The sequence below is a fragment of the Oryzias melastigma genome, linkage group LG9 (assembly GCF_002922805.2).
Source record: "Oryzias melastigma strain HK-1 linkage group LG9, ASM292280v2, whole genome shotgun sequence".
NCBI classification, from domain to species: Eukaryota; Metazoa; Chordata; class Actinopteri; order Beloniformes; family Adrianichthyidae; genus Oryzias; species Oryzias melastigma.
In genome coordinates, this window is record NC_050520.1 from 476,149 (window position 1) to 499,905 (window position 23,757).

General features: G+C 48.2%; 1 protein-coding gene across 1 annotated transcript; it reads right to left on the bottom strand.

Moving 5' to 3' along the window:
- Nucleotides 1-18,998: 18,998 nt before the first annotated feature.
- On the bottom strand, nucleotides 18,999-23,368 carry LOC112136366 (transcription factor Sox-9-A). The gene is made up of 3 exons (XM_024258029.2): nucleotides 21,467-23,368; nucleotides 20,939-21,183; nucleotides 18,999-20,864 (listed from the first exon to the last, which is right to left on the bottom strand). Exons 1-3 carry the CDS (start codon nucleotides 21,904-21,906, stop codon nucleotides 20,086-20,088), a joined length of 1,464 nt encoding a protein of 487 aa, XP_024113797.1. The 5' UTR covers nucleotides 21,907-23,368; the 3' UTR covers nucleotides 18,999-20,085.
- Nucleotides 23,369-23,757: the final 389 nt, after the last annotated feature.

Below are 23,757 nucleotides of genomic sequence, written 5' to 3' on the forward strand. Positions count from 1 at the left end.
CCGTCCTGGGATAGGATCTCTCCTTCATGTGGGAATCCCTAAGGTTTCTTCTTTTTTTCCTGACTCAGGTTTTTTTAGGAGTTTTTCATTACCGGGAGGGGGGGGTCTAAGGGCAGGGATAACATGTTTATGTAGTCTGTTTAGTTTTTAACTATTGTTTATATTTTGAAGCCCAATGAGGCAAATCTCTTTGTGATTTTGGGCTATATAAATAAAATTGAATTGAAAATTGAATTGAACACACCTGTACATACCTGTACACACCTATACATACCTGTGCACACCTGTACGCACCTGTACACACCTATACACACCTGTGCACACCTGTACACACCTGTGCACACCTGTACGCACCTGTACACACCTATACACACCTGTACACACCTGTACGCACCTGTACACACCTGTACGCACCTGTACACACCTGTATGCACCTGTACGCACCTGTCCACACCTGTACACACCTATACATACCTGTACACACCTGTACGCACCTGTACACACCTGTACGCACCTGTCCGCACCTGTCCGCACCTATACGCACCTGTGCACACCTGTACGCACCTGTACGCACCTGTACACACCTGTCCGCACCAATACACACCTATACACACCTGTACACACCTGTCCGCACCAATACACACCTGTACACACCTGTGCTCCTTACTGCTGAGTTCTGTTCAGTATGTGAATATAAGAAATATTTTGTTTCTGTTTTATTTACCTAAAGTCACTTTGTTCCTCTCTCCCTTTTTGACAGTCATACTTCTTTTTTAACTTTTGGTTTCACTGAAACAAACCTAAAGTTTTATGCTTCATCCTCGTTTTCTTCATCATCATCATCATCATCCTCCTTTTTACCTTTATTGTCCTCACTAGTCGGATCCACGTTTACATTTTGTGCACAGAAGTCTTGCAGACAAGTATCCGGTCAACACTTAGAAGTTAGTTTTATTCTTTTCCAACATGGCCGTTCTTCTTCTTCCTGTAGAAATCTGTGTCTCACAAACACAAACCGCGATGTCGCCCTCCGGTGGTCACTTTTGTGTCCTCTCAGAACCGGGCCATCTTCAGGACTTCATGAAAAGCTCCTTCCAGTCAGACTGTGGACCAGAGACGAGAACCAGGAAGTCAAACGTGTTCCTCAGAAACTTCTGGAATCCATCTGGACCTCAGCTGTCATCTCATGAGGAGAATTTTAAAGACGTTTTCAGGAAGTTTGTTGAGATCATCCACCAAACCGATTAGGATTCTGGTTCTGAGAGTCCATGTGTTCTGTTTACATCTATTGATGCAGAGATCTCTTCTCATAGACATAAAACGTCCACGTTTCCCCTTGAAATGAATGTTAGAAAGATACTGTCAGAATGATTTTACCACATTAGTTCCTCCCACTTATACCAAAACAGAATGTCCCCCCCCCCCCCCCCCCCCNAGAAGGAGGAGTAACTGTAAGAACTTTACCAGAAGTTATGCAACACGTCTGTATTTTTATTCCCATGCCGGCTCATTTACTGTAATGTGCTGGCGCTGCTCTCCTCATTTTTCAGCTTTGAAGCCGCAGCAGCTCGCAGGCGGGGCGGAGTCATGCTGCTGTCATCACACCTGGCCGTGTTTACAGGTTGGTTTGGTAACCCGGAGGTGTCTGCTGGTGCCACCGTGCCATTTGGGACGGCTCCACGTCTCTGAGGGAACGTCCAAGCAGCTTTCTTCCATTACGGAGCGGACGCAGCCAGGTGAGAATGATGCTGCTCGGTTCTGATCCAACGGCTGCAGAACTCCAGTCAAGAAGAAGAAGCTGCAGCCTGAGCTGACAGGAGCAGATGGTACATGGAGGCAGATGTTGATCAGGAGAATGAGGTCAGACGGATCAGATTAAACCAGAGGATGAAGGAGATGCAGCAGAAAGTCGAGCATAAACTGGGAGATCTGCTGACTGATGAGCAGCACGACCTCAGAAGACAGGAGGACCAATCAGGGGCGAGGAGCAGAGAGCCTGATGATGTTCTCAGACTTGGACATGTTCTGAAGAGAGCAGAAAGGAAATGGTGCTTCCATGTTAATCCAGAGACGCGCAGATAAGGATAAGGAAACTCCTGGAACCACAAGCTTCAGCAGAAAAGTTTATTGTGACTCCGGTAGGATCAGGATGGAGAGGAGCTGCAGGAAGAAGTCTTGGGTCCACAGGTGGAGTCTTCTCTCGGGGGGTGGGGGGGTTGATAGTGGAGGAAGAGAAGTGAGGGACGCTGGAGGACTGACCACAGCAGGACTTGATTGGAATCTTTAGTCTCCGTCTCTCCTTCACCGTAAGAATCCCCCGGAAGCTGCAGAGGATCCAGTTCCTCTTGATCCTGAGATGTTCTTCTGGTCTTTAGAGCTTTGAAGAACAAAACTGTGAACGAAATGATGAAGTCTTTCTGGTGGAGTGAAAGCTGAAACTGATGGAGCGATCAGCCGGGTTCGTTTACGGCTTCTGGTTTTCTGGAAGCCGGCTGCTTTGGGCCTCTGCAGGAAACATTTGGAAAGACGATGCCGTCCGTCTCTTTGGGTCAGAACCGGAAGATCCTCAGCAGCGTCGGTCCAGCCCACCGGGTCCAGCATGGAGCTGATCCATGGCGCTGTGGGCGTGGCTTAGGTAGTGTAGGAGTGAAGCCATGAGGGTAAGTGGACGGTTCCCTCCAGAAAACCCAGCAGCAGATCAGAGTGGGCCGGAGGGCCATTGCCATGGGAACCTGGTAATCCATTCTACCGACTTTATTAGCATCATTATGGAGGAAACCAAAGGGGGGGGGGGGGTAAATGTGGAGAACAGCTGAGGGGAACGGGGGTGGAGAGTGTGCAGGAATGGATTTTTGTTGTCTGAAGATGAGTTGGCGATGTGGGCGGGGTCAGAGCCTTCAGGCTCACAGAGCGGCGGTGGCGGCGTCTCTGATGCTCTGCAGCCTCAGAGGAAACGCCGTCTGTGTCTCAGTTCAGGCATGAATCAAGATGTTTGTGCTTTTGGGGTTCAAGCTCTGGATAAAGATAATGACTGAATCTCAGTGGATCACTGAAGGTTTCAGGGTCTGATGGCGACGGTGGAATGTGGGCGTCGCCCTAAATCTCAACATTTAACTTGTTTTGTCTTCATTTACAGCGTGAAAGCGTCAGAATTCAATGATTCTGTTTTTCAGAACGTGAAAACTTTCAGTAACTTGGTTAGAACTGTTCAACTGTTACTTCTTGTATTTTTGGTATTCATAAACTTGTTTAACTATGAAAACGCCCGACAGGAAATGAATGAGAATTTGCTGGAATCCTTCAAAAAATGAGTTAAATTCTGTGTATTCTTTCAATTAGAGACACAGTTCAAACTTTCAAGTGTTCAAGTACTGGGTTTTTTAATTTGGCGACATGCTAGCTGGGGAAGACCCAGGACATGCTGGAGAGACTATGTCTCTCCAGCAACGCCTCGGGGTCCCCCCAGAAGAGCTGGAGGAAGTGGCCGGGGAGAGGGAAGTCTGGGCATCTTTGCTCAGACTGCTGCCCCCGCGACCCGGTCCGGATGAAGCGGAGGAAGATGGATGCTAGCTGTTCTTCATTTAGACATTTTTTCCAGTTTTGTAGGTTCATATTTTAGCATTATCCCAACTTTTTGGGCAAAAATCAAACATTTCTCCAGTTTTTGGGCTAATTTAGCTTAAATTTTGGTAAACATCAGCTGCTGTTAGCATTCACCACATCCACAGTATTGACACTTCATCATCACCGGTTGTTGAAAGGATTCGTATTTGGACCTCGATGAACACAGGAACAGACGTGGTTTCAAAGGGTTTATTTGGCTCCGGCAGGATGAAGAATTCGGGGATGACAGCAGGAGCGCACTAGGGGAGGAGAGACGTGAGGAACGGACTCAGGAACAGGTTAGGATCTTACTCGGTGGTGTGATCAGAGTGGAGGTGGAGGGTGGTGCTCGGGATCTCTTTTAGGCCGTCCCAGTAGAATTGGCAGGAGGCAAAGGTGCTGGGGTAAGACTCATGGAAAGAACGATTCCAGTTCCGGGGATTTCTCAGGTCAGTCGGTATCCAAGGTTCTCGTGAACGGGGTCGCTGTTGCTCCAAGGACGAGTTGAGACAAACTGACTCGTCTGCAGGCAGCAGCTCCTACTAACGGGAGGTAAACAGGTGTTGGTGATCACCTGATCAGCTTCCCACAGAGTGTGTGGGGGGGGGCAGTACTGCTGTAATCCAGTTACCAAAGTTGTCCTCGGATCAGTTCTGTGCTGAAGATCCGGTTCTGTCATCACAGTCAAACGGAGTTGATTCCAAAGTTTCACAAACGCTTTGGAAGGTTTTCCCTCCAAAGACGCATTAGTTTGATCCGAGTGTTTAAAGAAAATCGTTCCTTATATATTCATCAGAATCCAGTCATACAAAGTGTTAACGTTTTCCATAAATGTAATCTTGAACTTCTACAGCAGCAAATAAACGGTCCTTTCAAAATAAAATACCCCTGTGTCAATAAGATCCTCCTGCTGGATCAGATTCACTCTCAGAACTTTAACTCCAAACAGCAAGAAGACAAGAAAAAGTGATTTGAGCTGATTCTGATGATCAGCTGTGACATTATGTTTAACATTTAACCATCATTTTACTGAGTTATGATGTTCAGGAGGAAAGATGAAACAAGACCTCGACGTTTGATTGAATGTCAACAGATCGCTTCAGTTTAAAAGTCTAGGAATAAAAAACTATTATGATTCCTATTTTTCTTCAGAGCCACACAGGAAGTCTAAAGAACCACATGAGGTCTGTTGTGCAGCCATGAAGGTATTTTTACTATCATATTAACAGAAAAAGTAATACTGTGAGACGTTACGGCTCTGACAGGCAAATCAGTCTGAAGTCTAGAGGATCACCACAAACATCTAAAAACTGGAGACGAGGAAGATGAAGAGTTTTACTAAAGAACAGAAGAGAAAAACAAAACGAAATTATTTCTGTCTGGTAAAAATACAAACAAAGAGATTGGAACCTTGAAACAGAAGATAAGTCACTCCTGACCCAGACTGGAGCGCCTGAGTCAGCAGCTCCAAGACCTAAATAAAAGAAACAAAGCAAGTCTCCAAATGACTACCAAGGTCCAACCCCAAACTAAAATAACAAAACTCAGCAGTGGAAGACTGTTGAGGACAAAGAGAGGAAAAAACAAAACCAAAACAAAGTCCAAGTCCTCCTCCTCCAAGTCCTCCTCCTCCAAGTCCTCCTCCTCCAAGTCCTCCTCCTCCAAGTCCTCCTCCTCCAAGTCCTCATTTTCCAAGTTCTTGTCCTCCAAGTCCTCCTCCTCCAAGTCCTCCTCCTCCAAGTCCTCGTTTTCCAAGTTCTTGTCCTCCAAGTCCTCATCTTCCAGGTCATTGTCCTCCAAGTCCAAGGTCTCGTCCTCCAAGTTCTCATCCTCCAAGTCCACGTCCTAGTCCTCCAAGTGCTCGTCCTCTGAGTCTTCGTCCTCCAAGTTATTGTCCTCCAAGTCCTCGTCCTCCAAGTCCGTCCCTCGTCCTCCTCCTCGTCTGGTTGAGGTTCTCCTCTGGTTTAAATAGGCAGCAGGTGTTAATCAGGACGATGGTCCTCACCTGTCAGGTGAGCAGAATCAAAGGATAAGGAACATCTGATGAGACGTCATCCATAAAACTACAAGTCCCAACATGAATTGGAATGAGGCCTCATTCTAAACCCGACCAGCAGGGGGAAGGTAAACATGGAAACTTCCATCCTAGGATTCCACCAGGAGGTCCCGAAGGCCTCAGGTCAAAGGTCAGGGCCTACAGTCAGGAGGAGACGTCTGGATGGATCCTTCACTGCTGAGGAACCTCTGACTGTTCTTATATTTTTGCTGCTCTGCGCTCGCCGCCTCAGTACACATCAGAACAACAGTCCCCCCGCAGGTCGACCTGCGGCCCTCTGGGAGGCGGAGCAAGTCCTCACAAAGACGCCGTTTCCTCCCTGCAGCCGTCTAAGTACTCTGTTCTTAGAGAGACCCGGGTCTACAGTCGGGTTCTGTTCAGAGGTTCTGGTTCAGCTCAGATTTAACCTTTGACGACGTGCATCTTCAGCTCAGAACTTATACTAGATGAGAGCAAAAACAAAGTGATTTTCTCAGGAAACATTCAGGTTTGAAGCGGTTTGCTGACAAACATGAACCTTCAGTGTCTGCTCGGAGGGAAGTTCTGCTGACTGAAGGTAAACAGCAGAACTCCTTCTGACAACAACCACAGAAACTCAGAGCAAACTTCAAAGATTTCATTCCAGTTCCCCGACAACAACTGGAACACTGTGGCAAACGTGATCATCAGGCGACTGTTGAAGGACGTGAAATGGAACCACTCCTCACATATTCATCGGTAGCTGTCATTCTGGTTGGTCTACATCTATGTTTCCATTATAATCTTCAGCTTCTTCACTGAAACATTTGGACCTTTGTAAAAATGTGTTCAAAAACTCCATCAGTTCCTTCACAGAACCGCTTTTCACTACCAGAACCTCATCGGATCTCCCTTTTTCCATCAGAGGATGAAGATGTCGTGACTTTCGTTCCAGCAGAACATCGTCCGTGTCCTCACTCAGCTCCTCAGCAGTTTGGTTTGTTAAACCTCTGAAATGTCCAGATGTTTCTGTTCAAGAGAAAGTCCTTCAATGCAGCACCTCAAGTCCAAATATCCAGAACCATAAACCAATGAAGCAAACATGTTTGAGGAACAACGAGCTTCAGCTCAGAGAGATGAAGCCCGCTTCACCTGCAGCGTAAAGCATTTCCTCTAGCACGACCTTCAGAACCTCCTGGTTCTGATTCAGTGAAGCGACTGAAGAATCCGACTGAAGACCATCAGGTCTGCAGTCTTCACTGTCCTCCAACAGCAGGAAAGTTCAGGTGGACGGGAACGTTCTGAGCCGCTCATCATGTCTGGAACGACATCAGTAAATGTTTACATCTGTTGGTTGGTTCCGCATTGCTGCCAAAAACAAACACAGAAAAGAACAAAGACTTTCCATTCCTGGTCAGAGTCTCATCAGACTTCTCTCTACATTCCCACAGAAATAACATTTAACAGAAATTATGGTTTTTAATTTCTGAAGCCCCAGTGAAGGTCAACCTGAAGCTGTTCTAACCTAAAACATCCATCGTCCTCCTCAGTCATCAGAGAACTCTCACATCCTCGTCTGAGCGGTTCTATTGTTTTCATGTCTATAACTGGAGGCACATTCAGGTTCTATTGTTTTCAAGTGACCCCAGACGGGTCACGTGACCCCAGAGGAGTCAAGTGACCCCAGAGGAGTCATGTGACTCCAGACAACTCGAGTGTCCTTTATCCACCGTGACATTATTAAAAGACATCACCTGAGCGGATAGGAAGAACTTAATGCTTTAAAATCTTCGTTCTCATTTAAATTATTCTTATTATTTATTCTGTTTTCTCTAGTATGTCAGTCATGTTCTGCAGACATGGACGGGTCCGTTTTCCTTCAGTGTCCAGACCAAATCTTAACGTTTGAGAGAAAACGGAGACAAAGTTAAACGCTGGAGTGGAAACCAGAGACTTTCCCTCAGAAACTTTCACTTCTTCTCCGTCTGCTTTATTTCTGCTGGTGTCCAAACATGGAAACATGCATGTTCCTCAGCCTTTAGCAGGCCTGAGTTCTTCTGACGGCACCAGCGCCGCTGACAGGGGAGCTAAAGGCAGTTCAGAGGCAGGCGGCAGGATGACGAGTGAACAGCGGGTCTCAGGGGAGAGCTGGGTTAACCACCAACAACCAAAGGCTTTCCAGCAACAGCCGCACGCCGCTTTTGACCAGCGCTCTGCCAGCACAGTGACAGCAGGGCGGGGCCAGCAGAGAGCGTTGGTACCAGGAAACATCAGCCGTCTGGTAGAAGGAGCCATCAGTCATCTTGTAGGAGGAGCCATCAGTCGTCTGGAAAATCCAGGCAGGAGGAGCCATCGGTCATCAGGTAGTTGGTCACTCACCTGTAGACCTCCATCATTCACCTGTAGACCTTTATGACTCACCTGTAGACCTGTGTCACTCACCTGTAGACCTGTGTCACTCACCTGCAGACCTCCTCCTTCACCTGCAGACCTCCGTCACTCACCTGTAGACATCCGTCACTCACCTGTAGACATCCGTCACTCACCTGTAGACCTCTGTCACTCACCTGTAGACCCCCATCACTCACCTGTAGACCTCTGTCACTCACCTGTAGACCTCTGTCACTCACCTGTAGACCTCCAACACTCACCTGTAGACCTCCGTCACTCACCTGTAGACCTCTGTCACTCACCTGTAGACCCCCATCACTCACCTGTAGACCTCTGTCACTCACCTGTAGACTGCCGTCACTCACCTGTACACCTCCATCACTCACCTATAGACCTGTGTCACTCACCTGTAGAACTCCATCACTCACCTGTAGACCTCCATCACTCACCTGTAGACCTGTGTCACTCACCTGTAGACCTCCATCACTCACCTGCAGACTGCCAACAGGCACCTATAGACCTCTGTCACTCACCTGTAGACCTTCATCACTCACCTGTAGACCTCTGTCACTCACCTGTAGACCTTCATCACTCACCTGTAGACCTCCGTCACTTACCTGTAGACTTCCACCTGCTGTCGGAACACAGTTTTTCTCAGATTCATGCGGTTCCAAAAGTCCAAAAACCTCCATGGTTTCAGTGTCCAATCACTTTCAGTCATTCATGTCCATAAGCTAGAAAGCAGCCCAGACCATAACAGCACTGCCACAGTGCTTTACTGATTTTTCTTGAGCTGAGTTTTTGTCTGACAGGGTCTTGTCTCCTGTATAGGTGAGACTACAAAACCCAAACACTTCTGCAGCATCAGCAGATCTGTATCTGATCCTCCAGAACTTTAAAGGTATACCTGTTGTTATCTAGGAATCAGGTTTGGTTCCCTCCAAACATTAGAGATACTCTTATCCTCCAGAGAAAGATCCAGCATTTGTGATCTGACTCTTATGTAATGTTTGCAGCCAGGCATTGAAAATGGGGGGGCGGGGTCTATAATCCCTTGCTGGGCCTCTCAGTGGCTCTGAGAAGATATCATAAATGTCTAATTTCAACTGTTTCCAGATGTGGCTGACTGAGGAGCAGAGAGAGGTTTCATAATCACATTAACCTTGTTTGTTTTTATTGGATCTTCCAGAAAAATTGGATCTTTAGTTTTTAGTGAGTTTGCAAAAGCTTTGTGTATAATAGTGATTCTTTTTATTTAGGGAACCCTTCAAAACAAGACATTTAAAAGAGGATTCTACTTCCAGATGCAGATGAAGTGCAAGCCTCCATTCTGTTCATAGAGAAGGTTTTGACCAAATCGAGGATCAGGTCAGAAGGATGAACTTTAAGAACCAGGAAACCATCAAAACTTTATTCTCTGCTTCGTCTCGGTTACTTTGACTGAAACTGTTTATGTTCAACACTAGATAACGATTTACTTCATTAAAAGAAATCAGTTCTAGTTCTGATTCCAATTGATTTATTGGTCTAATTTCTTCAGTCTGAAACGGGTTAGCTTGGTTCTAAAATCCTTGCTTTTTAATCAGAAACCAAAAATGTAGGAGATCAGGACGTGAAACATTCAATGAATAAACTTGAACAGGACAAAACCAGGAACAACAGGAACAGCAAAGGAAGACAAACCAGACGAGCTGAAATCCTGAGGATGATTCACGGAAAGAAGATAATCAGTAAAGGAAACAGGTGAGACGTTAACGAGAGAAACACAAACCTGGAAATTCACAAGAAAACTACTGAAAATGATGCAAAACCTGACAGCTTTTATGTACATTTACGAAAAAAAGAAATTCCTTTACAACAAGATCTGTTTGTGGATTTGATTACCTGGATTTCACTTTTTTAAGTAAAGATGGATTTTATTGGATTCATCTGAGACTCGGTTCTGTTTAGACGGATAGAAAACAGAACCTCTTAAATAAATTAATGATCAACAGTGGAGTCATCAGCGAAAACTGAAATGCTTCAAACAAACTTAACAAAAGAGTGCCGAGCGCCAGCTGAGATCAGCTGATGGTCGGACAGGAACATTTTCAGGAGAAGGCTTGAATCTCACTCTTTGAAAAGTCTCCTATATCTGTTTACGTTCTTCTTTCTGTCAGGAGGTTCACACGTCACTCGGATGCAGCTTTAAACTCCGACGCCGTAGTGAAGCCATTGTGGAGTTCAGTCCTGAATCGTCCTCGTCTGTCAGTGAGAGGCAGGAAAACTGCTGCTAATTCTGACATATCTCACAGTTTTTAGTCTCCAACGAGTCTGGAGCTGATGTGGTCACGTTAGCTGCAACCCAGAGCACAAAAATGTCTGATATTTGATACAAGCAACACTCAGAAAACCAAAAGAGCCCAAAGCCACAGAAAGCTACGTCACTTTTGTCAGTGTGAGATAAGTGTGAATCCAAAAAGGTGCTTGACATTAGAGAGCTGTGCTCTCTCTACATTTACGTCTCATAAAGTCCAGAATTGTTCCCCTGACATTAGCTGAGGTCACCTCAATCATTTTCTCAGCTTTTTCTGACAAAGTAATTTCTCTAAGGCCTTTTTGTATGGTTGTGGTTTTCTGAGCAAACAGGCTCCGTTTATTAGCCACTTAGCCAACGCTTGCAGTGGAAAATGCAGGACTGGTCCGGAGCTTGTTTTGTGCTGGTGCCGTTTTGTCCGATGTGGGAGTTCACACACTGACAAGTCTTTGAGGTCTCCTTTAAAACCTCAAGGTTATGACTACGGGACCCGAGCTCATACCCAGGACCAGGTCCCTGATGGAAACGTGGGAATGACTGTGATCTCTGGTTCTGATACTCCTGTAAGGCCATGAGTTACTTCATTATGGTCTGGAGACACACTCGCGTGTACTTTAATTCTAATGGACTGAACCAATAACCGATAAAACATTCAAACATTTGATCATTGTGCCTCAGAATCAGTTTCTTTAGGCCTTTCTTCACTGAGATGTTGAAGGATGTTCAGAAGGTTCTTCCACAGAGTGGGCGGGTTGTGTTTCCTCAGGATAGTTGGAGAAGTTTCCATCACACAAAGGTGGAACTGAATTGTTACTGAGAGGTTTTTGGGAGCTCAGAGTGTTTTTGAAGGGTTGCAGCAGCTGCAGGCAGTCCTCCAGCAAGAGGACATTTCTAAATATTCTATTACAGCTTTGGCACAAGACGAGTCAATAAAAACCTAATTAAAGGAATGTAACAGAAACCTATAGAGAGAAGTGTTAAAGGTGAATAATTCTTAAGATTTGGACCAAAATGTCACAACTGAGTATTACTGAAGAACAAAAAGTAGGGAATGCTGAATTATTTACGAGGTTCTGTTCACAAGCGTGCATGTTTCAGTCCAGGTGTTCATGTACGTTTCAGTCCAGGTGTTCAGGTATGTTTCAGTCCAGGTGTTCATGCATGTTTCAGTCCAGGTGTTCATGCATGTTTCAGTCCAGGTGTTCAGGTATGTTTCAGTCCAGGTGTTCATGTATGTTTCAGTCCAGGTGTTCAGGAATGTTTCAGTCCAGGTGTTCAGGAATGTTTCAGTCCAGGTGTTCATGTATGTTTCAGTCCAGGTGTTCATGTACGTTTCAGTCCAGGTGTTCATGTACGTTTCAGTCCAGGTGTTTGCACTTGTCGGATCAGTTCTCCTATGCATTTATTGTTAAAATAATTCAAGAGAACACGCCAAAGGTTTGGTCAAAGTTTCAATTTTTAGCTAATGCATCAAGTCATCAACCAGGTCAGTTTGAAGACTCGAGTGAAACATCAGTTAAACTGTTTCTTAATTCAGTCATGAATACATTATATTTTTTCCATAGTTTTTCAGAGAAAATGATGTAAATGGAATCAGAGAGAATGTTTGTCAGTAGGCCTGACCTGCTTCTTCTACCTCAGGCTGAAACTTTGCTCCATTCTTCTCAGAATTGTTTGTCAGAAACTTTCTTTCCTGCAACAAATCTGACATTGAAGGAGGAACAGAAACCAAAAACAAACAGAAGACATGGACTCCCGCACAGCCACAAACATTCTGATGTCATCTATTTAACCGTAGAGCACTGCCAGCCGTTGAGCTTAGCTTCTTTTAACTCCTCACAGCAGGAGTCAGCAGGAGGTGGAGTAGAACAAACAAACAGGAGGAGAAGGGCCACGACCAAATGGCCAACAGATGTTGGTCGTCCTCCAGCTCCGGGTTTGATGGCTTCATCTGTTAGCAGGAGTCCAAAGGGGGGAAAGGTTAGCTTAGCTTCAGGAGGTTTATTGAAATCACTTTAACCTGACATCCCATAATTTCACCAGAAGACAGTGTTTGATCGACACCAAAGAGACAATGACCTCCTGCTGGACGAGTGCTCAGCGATGGTCCTGCTGTAGACGATGGTCAGCCTGCAGCTGGATGATCCAGTTATTTACGTGTTATCTGTCTTTGTGTTTTCATAATCCACCAGGATCTGTGTGAATGAGACACAAAGGCGAAGATGTTCACACAAACGTTTGGATCGGTGTGCTGCTTGATGGTGCAGCGGTCGACGATACACTAACCACGCCCACTGCAATGGTACGTCCCATTTTCATGACCCTTGATGGCCACACGAGCCTCAAGGGAACTGTAGGATGCAGCCAGTCCTCTATGACCCTCCACGGACCCGGACCACCCAAAACCCTCAGAACCGGTCGACCCTCGTCATGAGTGGCTACAGAGGTGTCTAAATCCAGGCCTCAAGGGCCGGTGTCCTACATGTCCTCCAACCAACCTGCCTTCAAAGCTCCACACCTGATCCAGGCAGGATTTCTGGAAAAGCAGCAGGACGCCGGCCCTCGAGGCCTGGATTTGGACCCCCCAGCCTTAGACTGTCCCTGTGATGTTTTCTTCAGGGTGGACCTGCAGCTGCTGAGACCACAGGTGTGTTTTTGCTTGACGGGACTGAAGCTAACTGCAGGATCAGACAGGAATCCTCTGAGCTGCCTCCGAATCCCTTCAGGGATACCGGAGGATTTGGTTCTCAGGTAATAGAGCAGACCTGGAGGAGGAACAGACAGATTTGAGTCTGTTTTACAGACCAGGAGGAAGTGTTTTTCCTCTGTCAGTTACAGAAGAGTCAAAGACGTTCAAGATCTGTTCCAGGTTTGGGTTTCAGTGAGGAGTCACTGACTTCATGTCACGGTGGCTTTAGGACAGCTGTCCGGTCTGAATCCGGCTTTGATCCGCTCTGATTATCCTGGTCTGCCTCACCTCCTGTCCGTCTGCTCTGGTCCATGGTCCTTGTTAGAACGCCTCCTGCTACCGTCCTCTAGAAGATAGGATTTCAACCTTTCTCCTTAGAGTCTGTTTGATTCACTTCTGTGTTCTAAGGTGTGACGACGATCCTCACTTCTCAACGTAATCTGGTGAGTGTCTTAAAAAGGGTTGCAGGAATTCTCTCTCTTTGAGGACACGTTTGAAGTGTTTCAGAATGTTGTAACATCAGTTGTTTTCTCCTCATCTCCGCTTGAATTGCTGAGAATAATTTGGAGTTCCAGATGATCGCGAGCATCTATCACGTTGCTCAACAAGGAGGCAGTTTGGTTCTGAAACGGGGCAATTAGAAGTGATAAAGATGTTGGCGGGAGCTCTCGGGGATCGGATTTAGACGCTGGCACCGAGCACACTGGCAGTGAAACAACCCGGAGAGGACGGCTGCTGGCAGGAAGATCTCCACACATGGAACCAGGAAACTCCATCCTCCGATGTGCCGAGGAGCAAAACTTCAGCCAAGAGAGACGTCGTTAGTGAGGCTGAAGATATTCATCTGCTGGACTCGTGGAGTTTCTGCAGAGGATCGGGAGACTTTCTCTGTTTCAGATTCATTTATTAGATCTGGTTCATGAGCAGAATTGTAACAGAATCTTCTGCCAGCTTTACTTGTTCAGATTCACATCTTGATGGTTTTGGTTTTGACTCTGTTTCTCTGCCAACCTTCTGTCCACATCTGCTTCAGGAGCTTAGGAAGGCTTCGAGGGAACTGATGAAGAACCAGATGATTGAACCATCAGCTCCACTGGACGCCAGTCGCCAGCTTGGCAGCTTAGTGACTTCTCAGGACCTTCAGCGACTTCTCCTCTCAAAAGAAATTAGCCACAAATCTGGAGACTTTTCTGGATCAGATATGAAACCTTGTGATGTTCTGCCATGAGAACATGCTGTTAGGCTCCGCCCACCTCAAAGCAGTCAGTGTGAATGTCTGATCTACCACAGTTAAGGTCCAAACGAATAATGTGATGTTGCTTCAAACGACGGAGAGTCTGAGATCTTCATCTTCTTTATCTGTGAGAGTGTTCCTTGGACTGCACCGATCCTGGATCAAGGAGAAGGTGTCTAAGGTATCACCCCCCCAAAGACTCAGTGCAAACATTATGCTAATGATGTGATGATGTCATGTAGTGACTTCTAGATCAGACAGTAGCTACTGTTCTGACTGAGGAGTTGAAAACGCTCAAACTCCAGCAGATGTTTGGACCTTTTTACTGAGAAGATCATTGAAATGATCCATATTTCCATTTGGATCTTCAAAGCTCACGGTTTACCTTTTCCTGTAGGTTTTTAAGCCGATTCTTCATGGTTCTAAATGTCCTGCAGCATCAGAAGGTGTTGGATCCACAGGAGCGGCCAGACGTTCTGGTCTGGAGTGTGTTTTTGTTGTGTGTCTGTAAATGTTTTGGTTGAGGATTTGTATGTTTTTGTGTTTTATTTTTGAGTGTTTGTTTGTTTGTTTGTGGATGTTTATGGTTTTGTTTGTCTATGTTTGTGCGTCGTGTTTGTAAAATGCATGTTCACAGGAGTGTGTTCATGTTTGTGTTTTCATTTTTGATTTTAAACAGATCCAGAAAATTCCAAGTCGTTTCCTTTTCCATTCTAAACATTAAAAGAATTCCAGAATTTGTTAAAGTCTGTAGATTTGAAAAAGTTCAAGTCATTTCAGACTGAAGTCTTCGCGTCTTTGATGATTTTTATCGTGTCGTTTGGTATAAAGCATAAGATCAAATGTTACAGACACACAGTCACATTTAGACTGAAGACATGGAGGTGGGAGTGTCATGGTGTGGGCTGCTTTGCATCACAAAAGTTCCGTTTGTGATCAGAACCCTCATCACTGAAACAGCAGAAGAAGCTGAAGGTTTCTGCAGGTTCCTCTGAAGAAACGTGATGCAGGTTGATGTCTGTGTCACATGACTCAAGTCTGGGTACTCTCCTCATTCTGAGGAGCTGAACATCCATCATGGAGGAGAAACGAACACCTGTCCTATTCTGGAATATCTCCAGACTCTGGCCAATACACAGCTCTACCAAAAATGGAAAATAGATCAAAATCTGATCCGAATGGATCATTTCTCTAGCCACTTTACTTTCAGATAAACAATCTCTAGAAACAAAAAGCATGTTTTTGTTTTTGTTCTCCTCAGTCTGGACATGCGATCAAGACCACATCAAACGTTTATTCCACACTTCCTCAAGTTCTCTTTTTTTCTATTAAATTAGTTACTTTTAACTTTCTGACTTTTTTCTGTGAAGATCTCAGAAAGGTTTTTAATAATTGTCTATGTGTCTTTCTGGAAACTTTCAGTGTTTACGATGAGACACTCTGTGATTCTTACACCTCTTCGGTTTGCCTACAGACTGACCCCGGACCTGAACAGTCCTGAGGATCGGTCTGGATCGGTCTGGATCGGTCTGGATCGGTCAGAATCAATCAGGATCGGTCAGGATCAGTCAGGATCGGTCAGGAACATTCAAGATCGGTCTGGATCGGGGATCGTCAGGATCGGTCTGGATCGGGGATCGGTCTGGATCGGTCAGGATCGGTCAGGATCGGTCAGGATCAGTCTGGATCGGGGATCGGTCTGGATCGGGGATCGGTCAGGATCGGTCTGGATCGGTCAGGATCGGTCTGGATGGGGGATCGGTCTGGATGGGGGATCGGTCTGGATCGGTCTGGATCGGTCAGGATCGGTCAGGATCAGTCTGGATCGGGGATCGGTCTGGATCGGGGATCGGTCAGGATCGGTCTGGATCGGTCAGGATCGGTCTGGATGGGGGATCGGTCTGGATGGGGGATCGGTCTGGATCGGTCTGGATCGGTCAGGATCGGTCAGGATCAGTCTGGATCGGGGATCGGTCTGGATCGGGGATCGGTCAGGATCGGTCTGGATCGGTCAGGATCGGTCTGGATGGGGGATCGGTCTGGATGGGGGATCGGTCTGGATCGGTCTGGATCGGTCAGGATCGGTCAGGATCAGTCTGGATCGGGGATCGGTCTGGATCGGGGATCGGTCAGGATCGGTCTGGATCGGTCAGGATCGGTCTGGATGGGGGATCGGTCTGGATGGGGGATCGGTCTGGATCGGTCTGGATCGGTCTGGATCGGTCAGAATCAATCAGGATCGGTCAGGATCGGTCAGGATCGATTAGGATCGGTCAGAATCGGTCAGGATTGGTCAGGATCGGTCAGGATTGGTCAGGATCGGTCAGGATCAGAGGAGATTTGCGGATCCAAATGTCAGAAACTGTTTCATAAAACCATCAAACTGGAGCATAAACCCAGAAAAACCTCAGCCTTCAACATCTTTGGGGCTGATTAGGAGCTCTGAGCTGCTGTTCTGGGGCTGGGGGGGGGTCACATACTTCTACAACCATAAACGGATCACTTGTAATTGGTTGTGTCACCGGTTCCTCCTGCAGACTGCGAGCAGACTTTCTCTTTCTACATGATTGCAGGAAAACTGCAGTAAGTCGGCGGCAGTCGTTGACATTTTTCCCAGACTCTGGTTGAGGAGGGAAAGTCTTTTCCAATAATCTGTCGCAGTGAAGCTGAAGGTTCGGTGGCACTAATAAAACCGCCGTCCTTTCTAAATAAACCCGCCGTCACGCTCCTTCAGCAGCCAGCGGCTCGGCGCTGACTCAGATCCGAACGGACCAGAACGCTCCCAGAATCCACATTAGAGTCCAGTCAGTGTTTCCCTCCCGCGACCTTTGTCTGATGCCAGCTCAGAACGCTACGGTGGCCCTGAGGGTCAAACCACACCAACAACCGTTAACACAATAATTCCAGCAGGCTCGACGAGCCGCTTTTCTCCTTCACAATCTGCTGGAATGATCCTGCTAACGGTTGAAAAGTTACAGTTCGTTAAAGAAGCGTCACTCAGGTGTTAAAGCGTCAAAGGGTAACCAAACATCGAAGGCTGACTCCGCCCACAGCCAAAAGGTGAAAATCCAGTCAGAGGGGCGGGGCTGGAGCTGCAGATCATGACGTGGGACGATAGTTTGACCAATCACCAAATTCAACTGTAATACCTCGATTCAACCTGGAGGGGGCAGCACACAGATGAGCTATGAATTAAAAACAAAACAAATAATTAAACAAGAACACATTTTAAAAATCCCCAAACTTACAAAAATGAAATTAAATAAAAATGAAACGTGTTGGAAAACAAAAGTAATTTCCAGAAATCAAAACGCAAACAGAAGAAACGGGAAGAGGCCATTACGAACGCACGTCACTGATTGGATGATGACGTTTATCCATCATTTCAACTCACCTATTCTTTGTCATTAAGTGATACTGAATATTTTAGCCTTTTTTGTTTTGGTTTTTGGCTCTTTTGCAAATATTTTCACTAAATACTAGCTTTTTGGGCTAATTTAGGCTTTTTTCTGGTTTTTAGCTAATATTTCTGCTACATGCTAGCTGTTTTGGCTAATAGAGGCTTTTTATTTTTTAGTCCATTTTGTAGTTAAGCTAACATTTCAGCTACCTGTAGCTGTTTTGGCTAATTTGGGCTATTTCGTAGTTTTTTAAGCTGTTTTTGGAATTTAGCAAACATTTCAGTGACATGCTATCTATTTAGAAATATTCAGGCTTTATTCAGTTTTTTAGGTTATTTTAGAGTTAAGCTAATTGTTTAGCTACATGCTAGCTGTTTTGGCTAATTTGGGCTTTTTTTTCATTTTTTAGGCTATTTTGGATTTTGGCTTATATTTCAGCTACATCCCAGCGAACATTTCAATGTGGACCCCAGATGGTTTACCTGTGGGCTGAATTGGTGGGCCCTGGATGGGTTTGTCCACATGGCCCCTCTGTGTTTGCTCACACTGGTTTGAGTGGGCACTCAGTAGTCTGGCTCGCTGGGAAGCAGAGCCCCCTAACTCACTACGCTGTCCACCGGGCGGCCGGTTACCGTAGTGACTCAGACCACTGAGTCCCTACCTAAGCCAGTGTGGGCAAACACAGAGGGGCCATCAAGGGACCCGTGGACAAACCCATCCGGGGTCCATCAATTCATCCCACAGGTAAACCATATCGGGTCCACATAGAAATGTTTGCTGGGATATGCTAGCTGTTTTAGCAAATTTAGGCTATTTTTATTTTTTTAGGCTATTTTGGAGTTTAGCTAACATTTCCGCTACATGCTAGCTGTTTTGACAATTTTTGAAGTTAGGCTAATATTCAAATGCTAGCTGTTTCTGCTCATTTAGGCTTTTTTCAGTTTTTTAGGAAATGTTGAAGTTCAGCTGTTGTTTCAGCTACATACAAGCCATTTTGGCTAACCTATTTTTTTTTGTTCTTTTAAGGCTAATTTGCCAATTATCTTATATTTTAGCTGACTATCAGCTTCAGCATCTTCACACTAGCATTATCACAGGTAATGTTATATATCCAGTTCATAATTATGTAAAAAGTTACGGTTTAAAAGTTTTAAAATGTCGTTTTAGTGTTCAGTAAATGTTTCGTCTGTTCGGCCCGCGACCTCAGGTGTGTTTTGACCCCTTGTGTGATTGAGTTTGACCCCCCCTGATCTTCAGGATGAAATCTCTGAAGCTCCTCCAGGATTGGTCCATCTGAAGGAAGTGGGGGGGGGGGTCAGCAGGGTTCAGTGATCTCTTCATGTTCAGAGGTGGACAGCAAAAACAGGCGTTTCTGTTCTTTTCCATTTTATTACAAATTGAGATACAAAAGGTTCTGCGACGGCGGAACCGTTACATGGACGGACGGCCGGTTCTGGACTCCCCGAGTTTCCTCTGACAGATTTCCAGTTCAACGGAGACATTTCACAGAAACAAACGCGTTTCCTTCGACCTCACAAACATACCAACATTTACCAACGATAAATTAAAAAAAGAGATTACAGCAAATACCATTGGATCAAGGAAGGGGCGGGGCTTTCTGTTAACGCCCCAAAAAGAGAGCATATAATAATACCACGAATAGTACGCATAATAATTATTGTGAAATAAAGTTATCACTAATAAATAAATAGAACAGGATCTGAGGGAAGAAAAGGTCAAAGGTCAAAGACGTGCATTTCCAGCCGCCACCACTAGGGGGCACAAAGAGTCCCGAGAAATGCCTGAAGGACGGAAGACACAAATGGTGAAGCTGCAGCTTAGGCAGGACTGGGGGGGTCACAAATATTGCCCCCCAGAGCTGAACCCCCCCCAGGAAATGAAGGCAACATGAGAACGTTCCTAAAGACAGAGTCCTCACAGAGGCTCCAGGAACTCCAGAAGAACATGATTTGGTTTTTGTCAAAGTTCAACAGAAGGCACTTAGTCAGCTGGTCCACTGGAGACCAGGTCAGTGCTGACCCAGAGCCCGGGTCGGTCCACCGGAGCCCGGGTCGGTCTGCTGGATCATGGGCTCCAGCGGACTGATCTGGGACCTGGGGCGGTGCCATCCCAGGGGCCACCGGGACTTTGATGACTCAAGCCCCGGGTCCAGTTTGTCCCAGGTCCCAGGTAGTCCACTGGAGTCCTGGTCTGTGCTGACCCATGGCCCCAGGGCCAGGATCAGTCCGCTGAAGTCTGGATCGGTCCACTGGAGCCAAGGTCAGTGCCGCCCCGGGGCCCCCAGGTTAAGGCTGAAGCTTAAGCACGGGCCAGTGCCGCCCAACGGCCCCTGGGCCAGTGCTGAGCCAGGGCCCCCCCGTTGGAACTGCCCCATGGCCCAGATCAGTCCACTGGAGCCGGGGTCATGTTTGTCCCACGGCCCGGGTCGGCGCCCCCTCAGGGCCGGGTCAGCTGCGTGTAGACCGGCGCCTGCTCCCAGGGCTGCGGGCCGCTCTGGGGGACGGCCGGCACCCCGGCGCTGTCGGCGATGGGGGTGTACATGGGCCTCTGGCTGGGGCTGCTCATGTAGCTGAACGTCGAGTAGAGCGCAGAGCCCTGCCCCGCCCCCGCGGGGCTGTAGAAGGCCCCCCCCTGGGAGTCGGGGTATTCGTACTGCTGCGCCCGGGAGATGGGGGGGTACGAGGAGGAGGAGGGGCTGTAGTGCTGCAGGCTGAAGGGGCTGTAGGCGGCGTGCTGGGGGGAGCCCTGCTGCTCGCTGTAGTGGCTGGGACTCAGCTGCTCCGTCTTGATCTGGGTCCGGCGCTGAGCGGCCTCGGAGGCCCCGCCCGCCCCCAGGGGGGTCAGGGTGTGCTGCTGCTGCTGACTGTGGCCTTTAGCCATCCAGGCCGGACCCCCGCCCGCCTGCGGGCTGAGGGGGGGCCCGCTGCTGATGCTGTAGCTGCCGCTGTAGTTGACGGGGGCGGTGCTCCCGGGGGCGGGGCCCGGGTGCCCGTTGGGGGGGAGGTACTGGTCGAATTCGTTGACGTCGAACGTCTCGATGTGGGAAATGACGTCACTGCTCAGCTCGCTGATGTCCACGTCACGGAAGTCGATGTTGAGCTGGCGTCCGTGGGCGCCGTCCGGCAGCGGGCGCAGCCCCCCCTCACGCTTTAGGTCCATCTTTGCTGAGCTGTCAATCTTTGGGGTGGTGGGAGGGGTGGGGGGTCCCTGTGAGCCTGGGGGGGTCGACAGAAAGTTCAGCTTGACTGAACAAAACGGAGTCAGAGATGATGGACAGGTATCTCCTCACCTGAGTGCTCCGCGGGGGAGTGCACCTCCCCCATGCTGGAGGCGGGAGAGTCGGCCTGCTGCAGCGCTTTGAAGATGGCGTTGGTGGAGAGGTGCTCCCCGCCCTCCTCCGCCTCGCTGCCCCCGCTCTTCACGGACTTCCTCCGCCGCGGCTGGTACTTGTAGTCCGGGTGGTCCTTCTTATGCTGCACGCGGAGCCGCTCCGCCTCCTCCACGAACGGCCGCTTCTCCCCCTCGTTGAGGAGTCTGCGCGCGAGACAGCAGGGAAAGAATTTACAATCAAAGCGTTTGAAAACAGGCGCGCAGACAGACCCGGGTTTGGCGCACCGTGCGTAAAGGCGCATGCTTGCAGACAGATCCGGATCTGGCGCAATTTATTGGTGCGTAAAGGCGCGCGCCACCAGCCAGACTTCAATTTGGTACACCGTATTGGTGCGTAAAGGCGCGCGCCTGCAGACAGATCTGATGCGTAAAGGCGCGCGCCAGCAGACAGATCTGATGCGTAAAGGCGCGCGGGACCGCCCCTTACCTCCACAGCTTCCCCAGAGTTTTGCTGAGCTCCGCGTTGTGCAGGTGCGGGTATTGATCCGCGAGCTTCCTGCGCGCCGCCTGCGCCCACACCATGAAGGCGTTCATCGGCCTCTTCACGTGCGGCTTGTTCTTTGTAGATCCGTTTACGCGCACCGGCATCGGCACGAGGGTCCAGTCGTAGCCCTTCAGCACCTGAGACACCGCCTCGCGGATGCACGCGGGGAACTTGTCGTCCTCGTCCTTCTTGAAGTCGCCCAGAGCTCCGTCCGCGCGCATCAGCCCGTTTTCCCGGGGCCGGGTGTTCTCGGTGTCGGAGCCTGACCCGGACGGGCTGGACGGGGATCCCGCAGAGTCCTCGGACATGCTCGGGCTCGGGGCGTCAGAGAGACTCTTGTCTTGTTCCTCCGTCATCTTCAGGTAGGGGTCGAGGAGATTCATGCGAGAAGCGGATCTGTGCCAAATTACGCGTGAAATGATGGAGGTTGCTGAAGAGGAGGAGGCGCGAGGAGCTTCTTATCTGACTGGCGCCAAAGCAGCAGCTGTTCTCCTGCAGAACAGAACGAAGATGATCCTCCAGAGCGGCGCGTAAAACCCGCAGCTCGGTCCGAGTTCGGCTCTGGTCCCAGTACTTTGAACGGCTCCCGCGTACAGTCCTGCGCGCGCTCATGTGCGTGGAGCGGCGGAGGTTTTGCCTTTATGAGTCTGAGTGGGGAGGAAAGCCCCGAGCTGATTGGACGGCGGCGGGTGACGCAGAAGCGACGGAATCTGATCCCTCCTTTTCTCGTCCAAAAAACGCACACATTTAAGTCATTGGCGCGCGCGCATACCGCCGTCCAGGCTTGGTGTATACTAGACATTTTATAAAAATAGAGAGTTTTTTTCAAACTTTCAAAATGAAAAAAGTTAAAAAAAAATCCTGAAACTCAGGAGGATCAAGTTCTTCAGAAACAGCTGCAGTTACAGCCTCTGGTCAACAGGGGGAGACAGCATCCCAGAAACCTGCGGGGGGTGGGGGGCAAACAGCTTCTGAATTCTGTCGCTCATCTCGTTTCCAAATGAGCAGCAAACTGGATCCAGTACCCCTCCCCCCAACCCGAACCGAACCTGAACCGCTGCTTATGAAACAAAACTTTTCAAAGTTTCAACGTCTCCAAAACGTCTCCACCCTTCAAATGAATCGAATCTGGTTCTAAATGGACTCAAATCTAACGTTTACATGTTCTGCTCACTCATGAGGATTCCTCCAACGCAGGTTCTGCATGTCCACATGTCGGACTCCGACCGGGTTTGGGTTCCTTTGAGTTTGCAACAACAACCACAGAAGTTCTGAACGTTTGTCCTGCAGAGGGAAAAGTGATAGAAAAGTGATAGAAAAGGTGAAGGAAACATGAAGGAAAAATGGAGAGAAGAGTGAAAGAAACATGAAAGACAAGTAGAAGAAAAGTGATGCCGAAGTGTCAGAAAAAGTAGTGAAAGTGAAGAAACAAAGGAGGAGTGGAGGAGCACGACTCCCAGAAAATGTTGAAGGAAAATGTGTGAAAGTGAAGCCGAGCCGTTAAGAAAGCACACCTCACTTTCCACTGCGGACAGCTAAATTAATCATCTGAGTAATTTTCAGTTTTCAGAGCTCCTCGTGCACGCACACACGTGCACACTCCCTGTTCTGGTCCCGGTCAGTGATGGTGGGCTTGTTTGGTGTGGAGGTGAACATGCTGTCAGGCAGAAGCAGCTTCACGGCACGCCGACCCCCCCGCGGGCGGCTTCGAACGTCCTCCTGGTCAGACGCTGAGCTCCAGCCGCTCCTGCTCCTCTGGGATTGAACTGTAGGAGGCCGCGTGCCGCCGCTGTAGCAGGTCGCCGAGCACACGCCTGTGTGCTTGTGCAGCAGCAGGAGCATGAAAAGAAGCTGAGTCACTGAGGAGGAGGAGGAGACAGGAGGAGCAGCAGGAGGAGCAGCAGGAGGAGACAGGAGGAGACAGGAGGAGCAGCAGGAGGAGCAGGAGGAGGAGACAGGAGGAGCAGCAGGAGGAGACAGGAGGAGACAGGTGGAGGAGGAGGAGACAGGAGGAGCTGCTGAGCTGCTCCTCCTGTCTCCATCTCCGTTATTAAAGCAGGAATGCTGGAATGTTCTCTGACGTCGTTCCCATCAGGAGGGAGGAGGTGAAGCTGATCCAGGATTCCCTCAGAGGAGTTTCGTGACTCCTCCCTGTTTTGATGGATTCCTCAAAATATTTGGATCATATTTCGTTTACAAACAATAGTTAATGAAACGCCGTATTCTAATGTCTC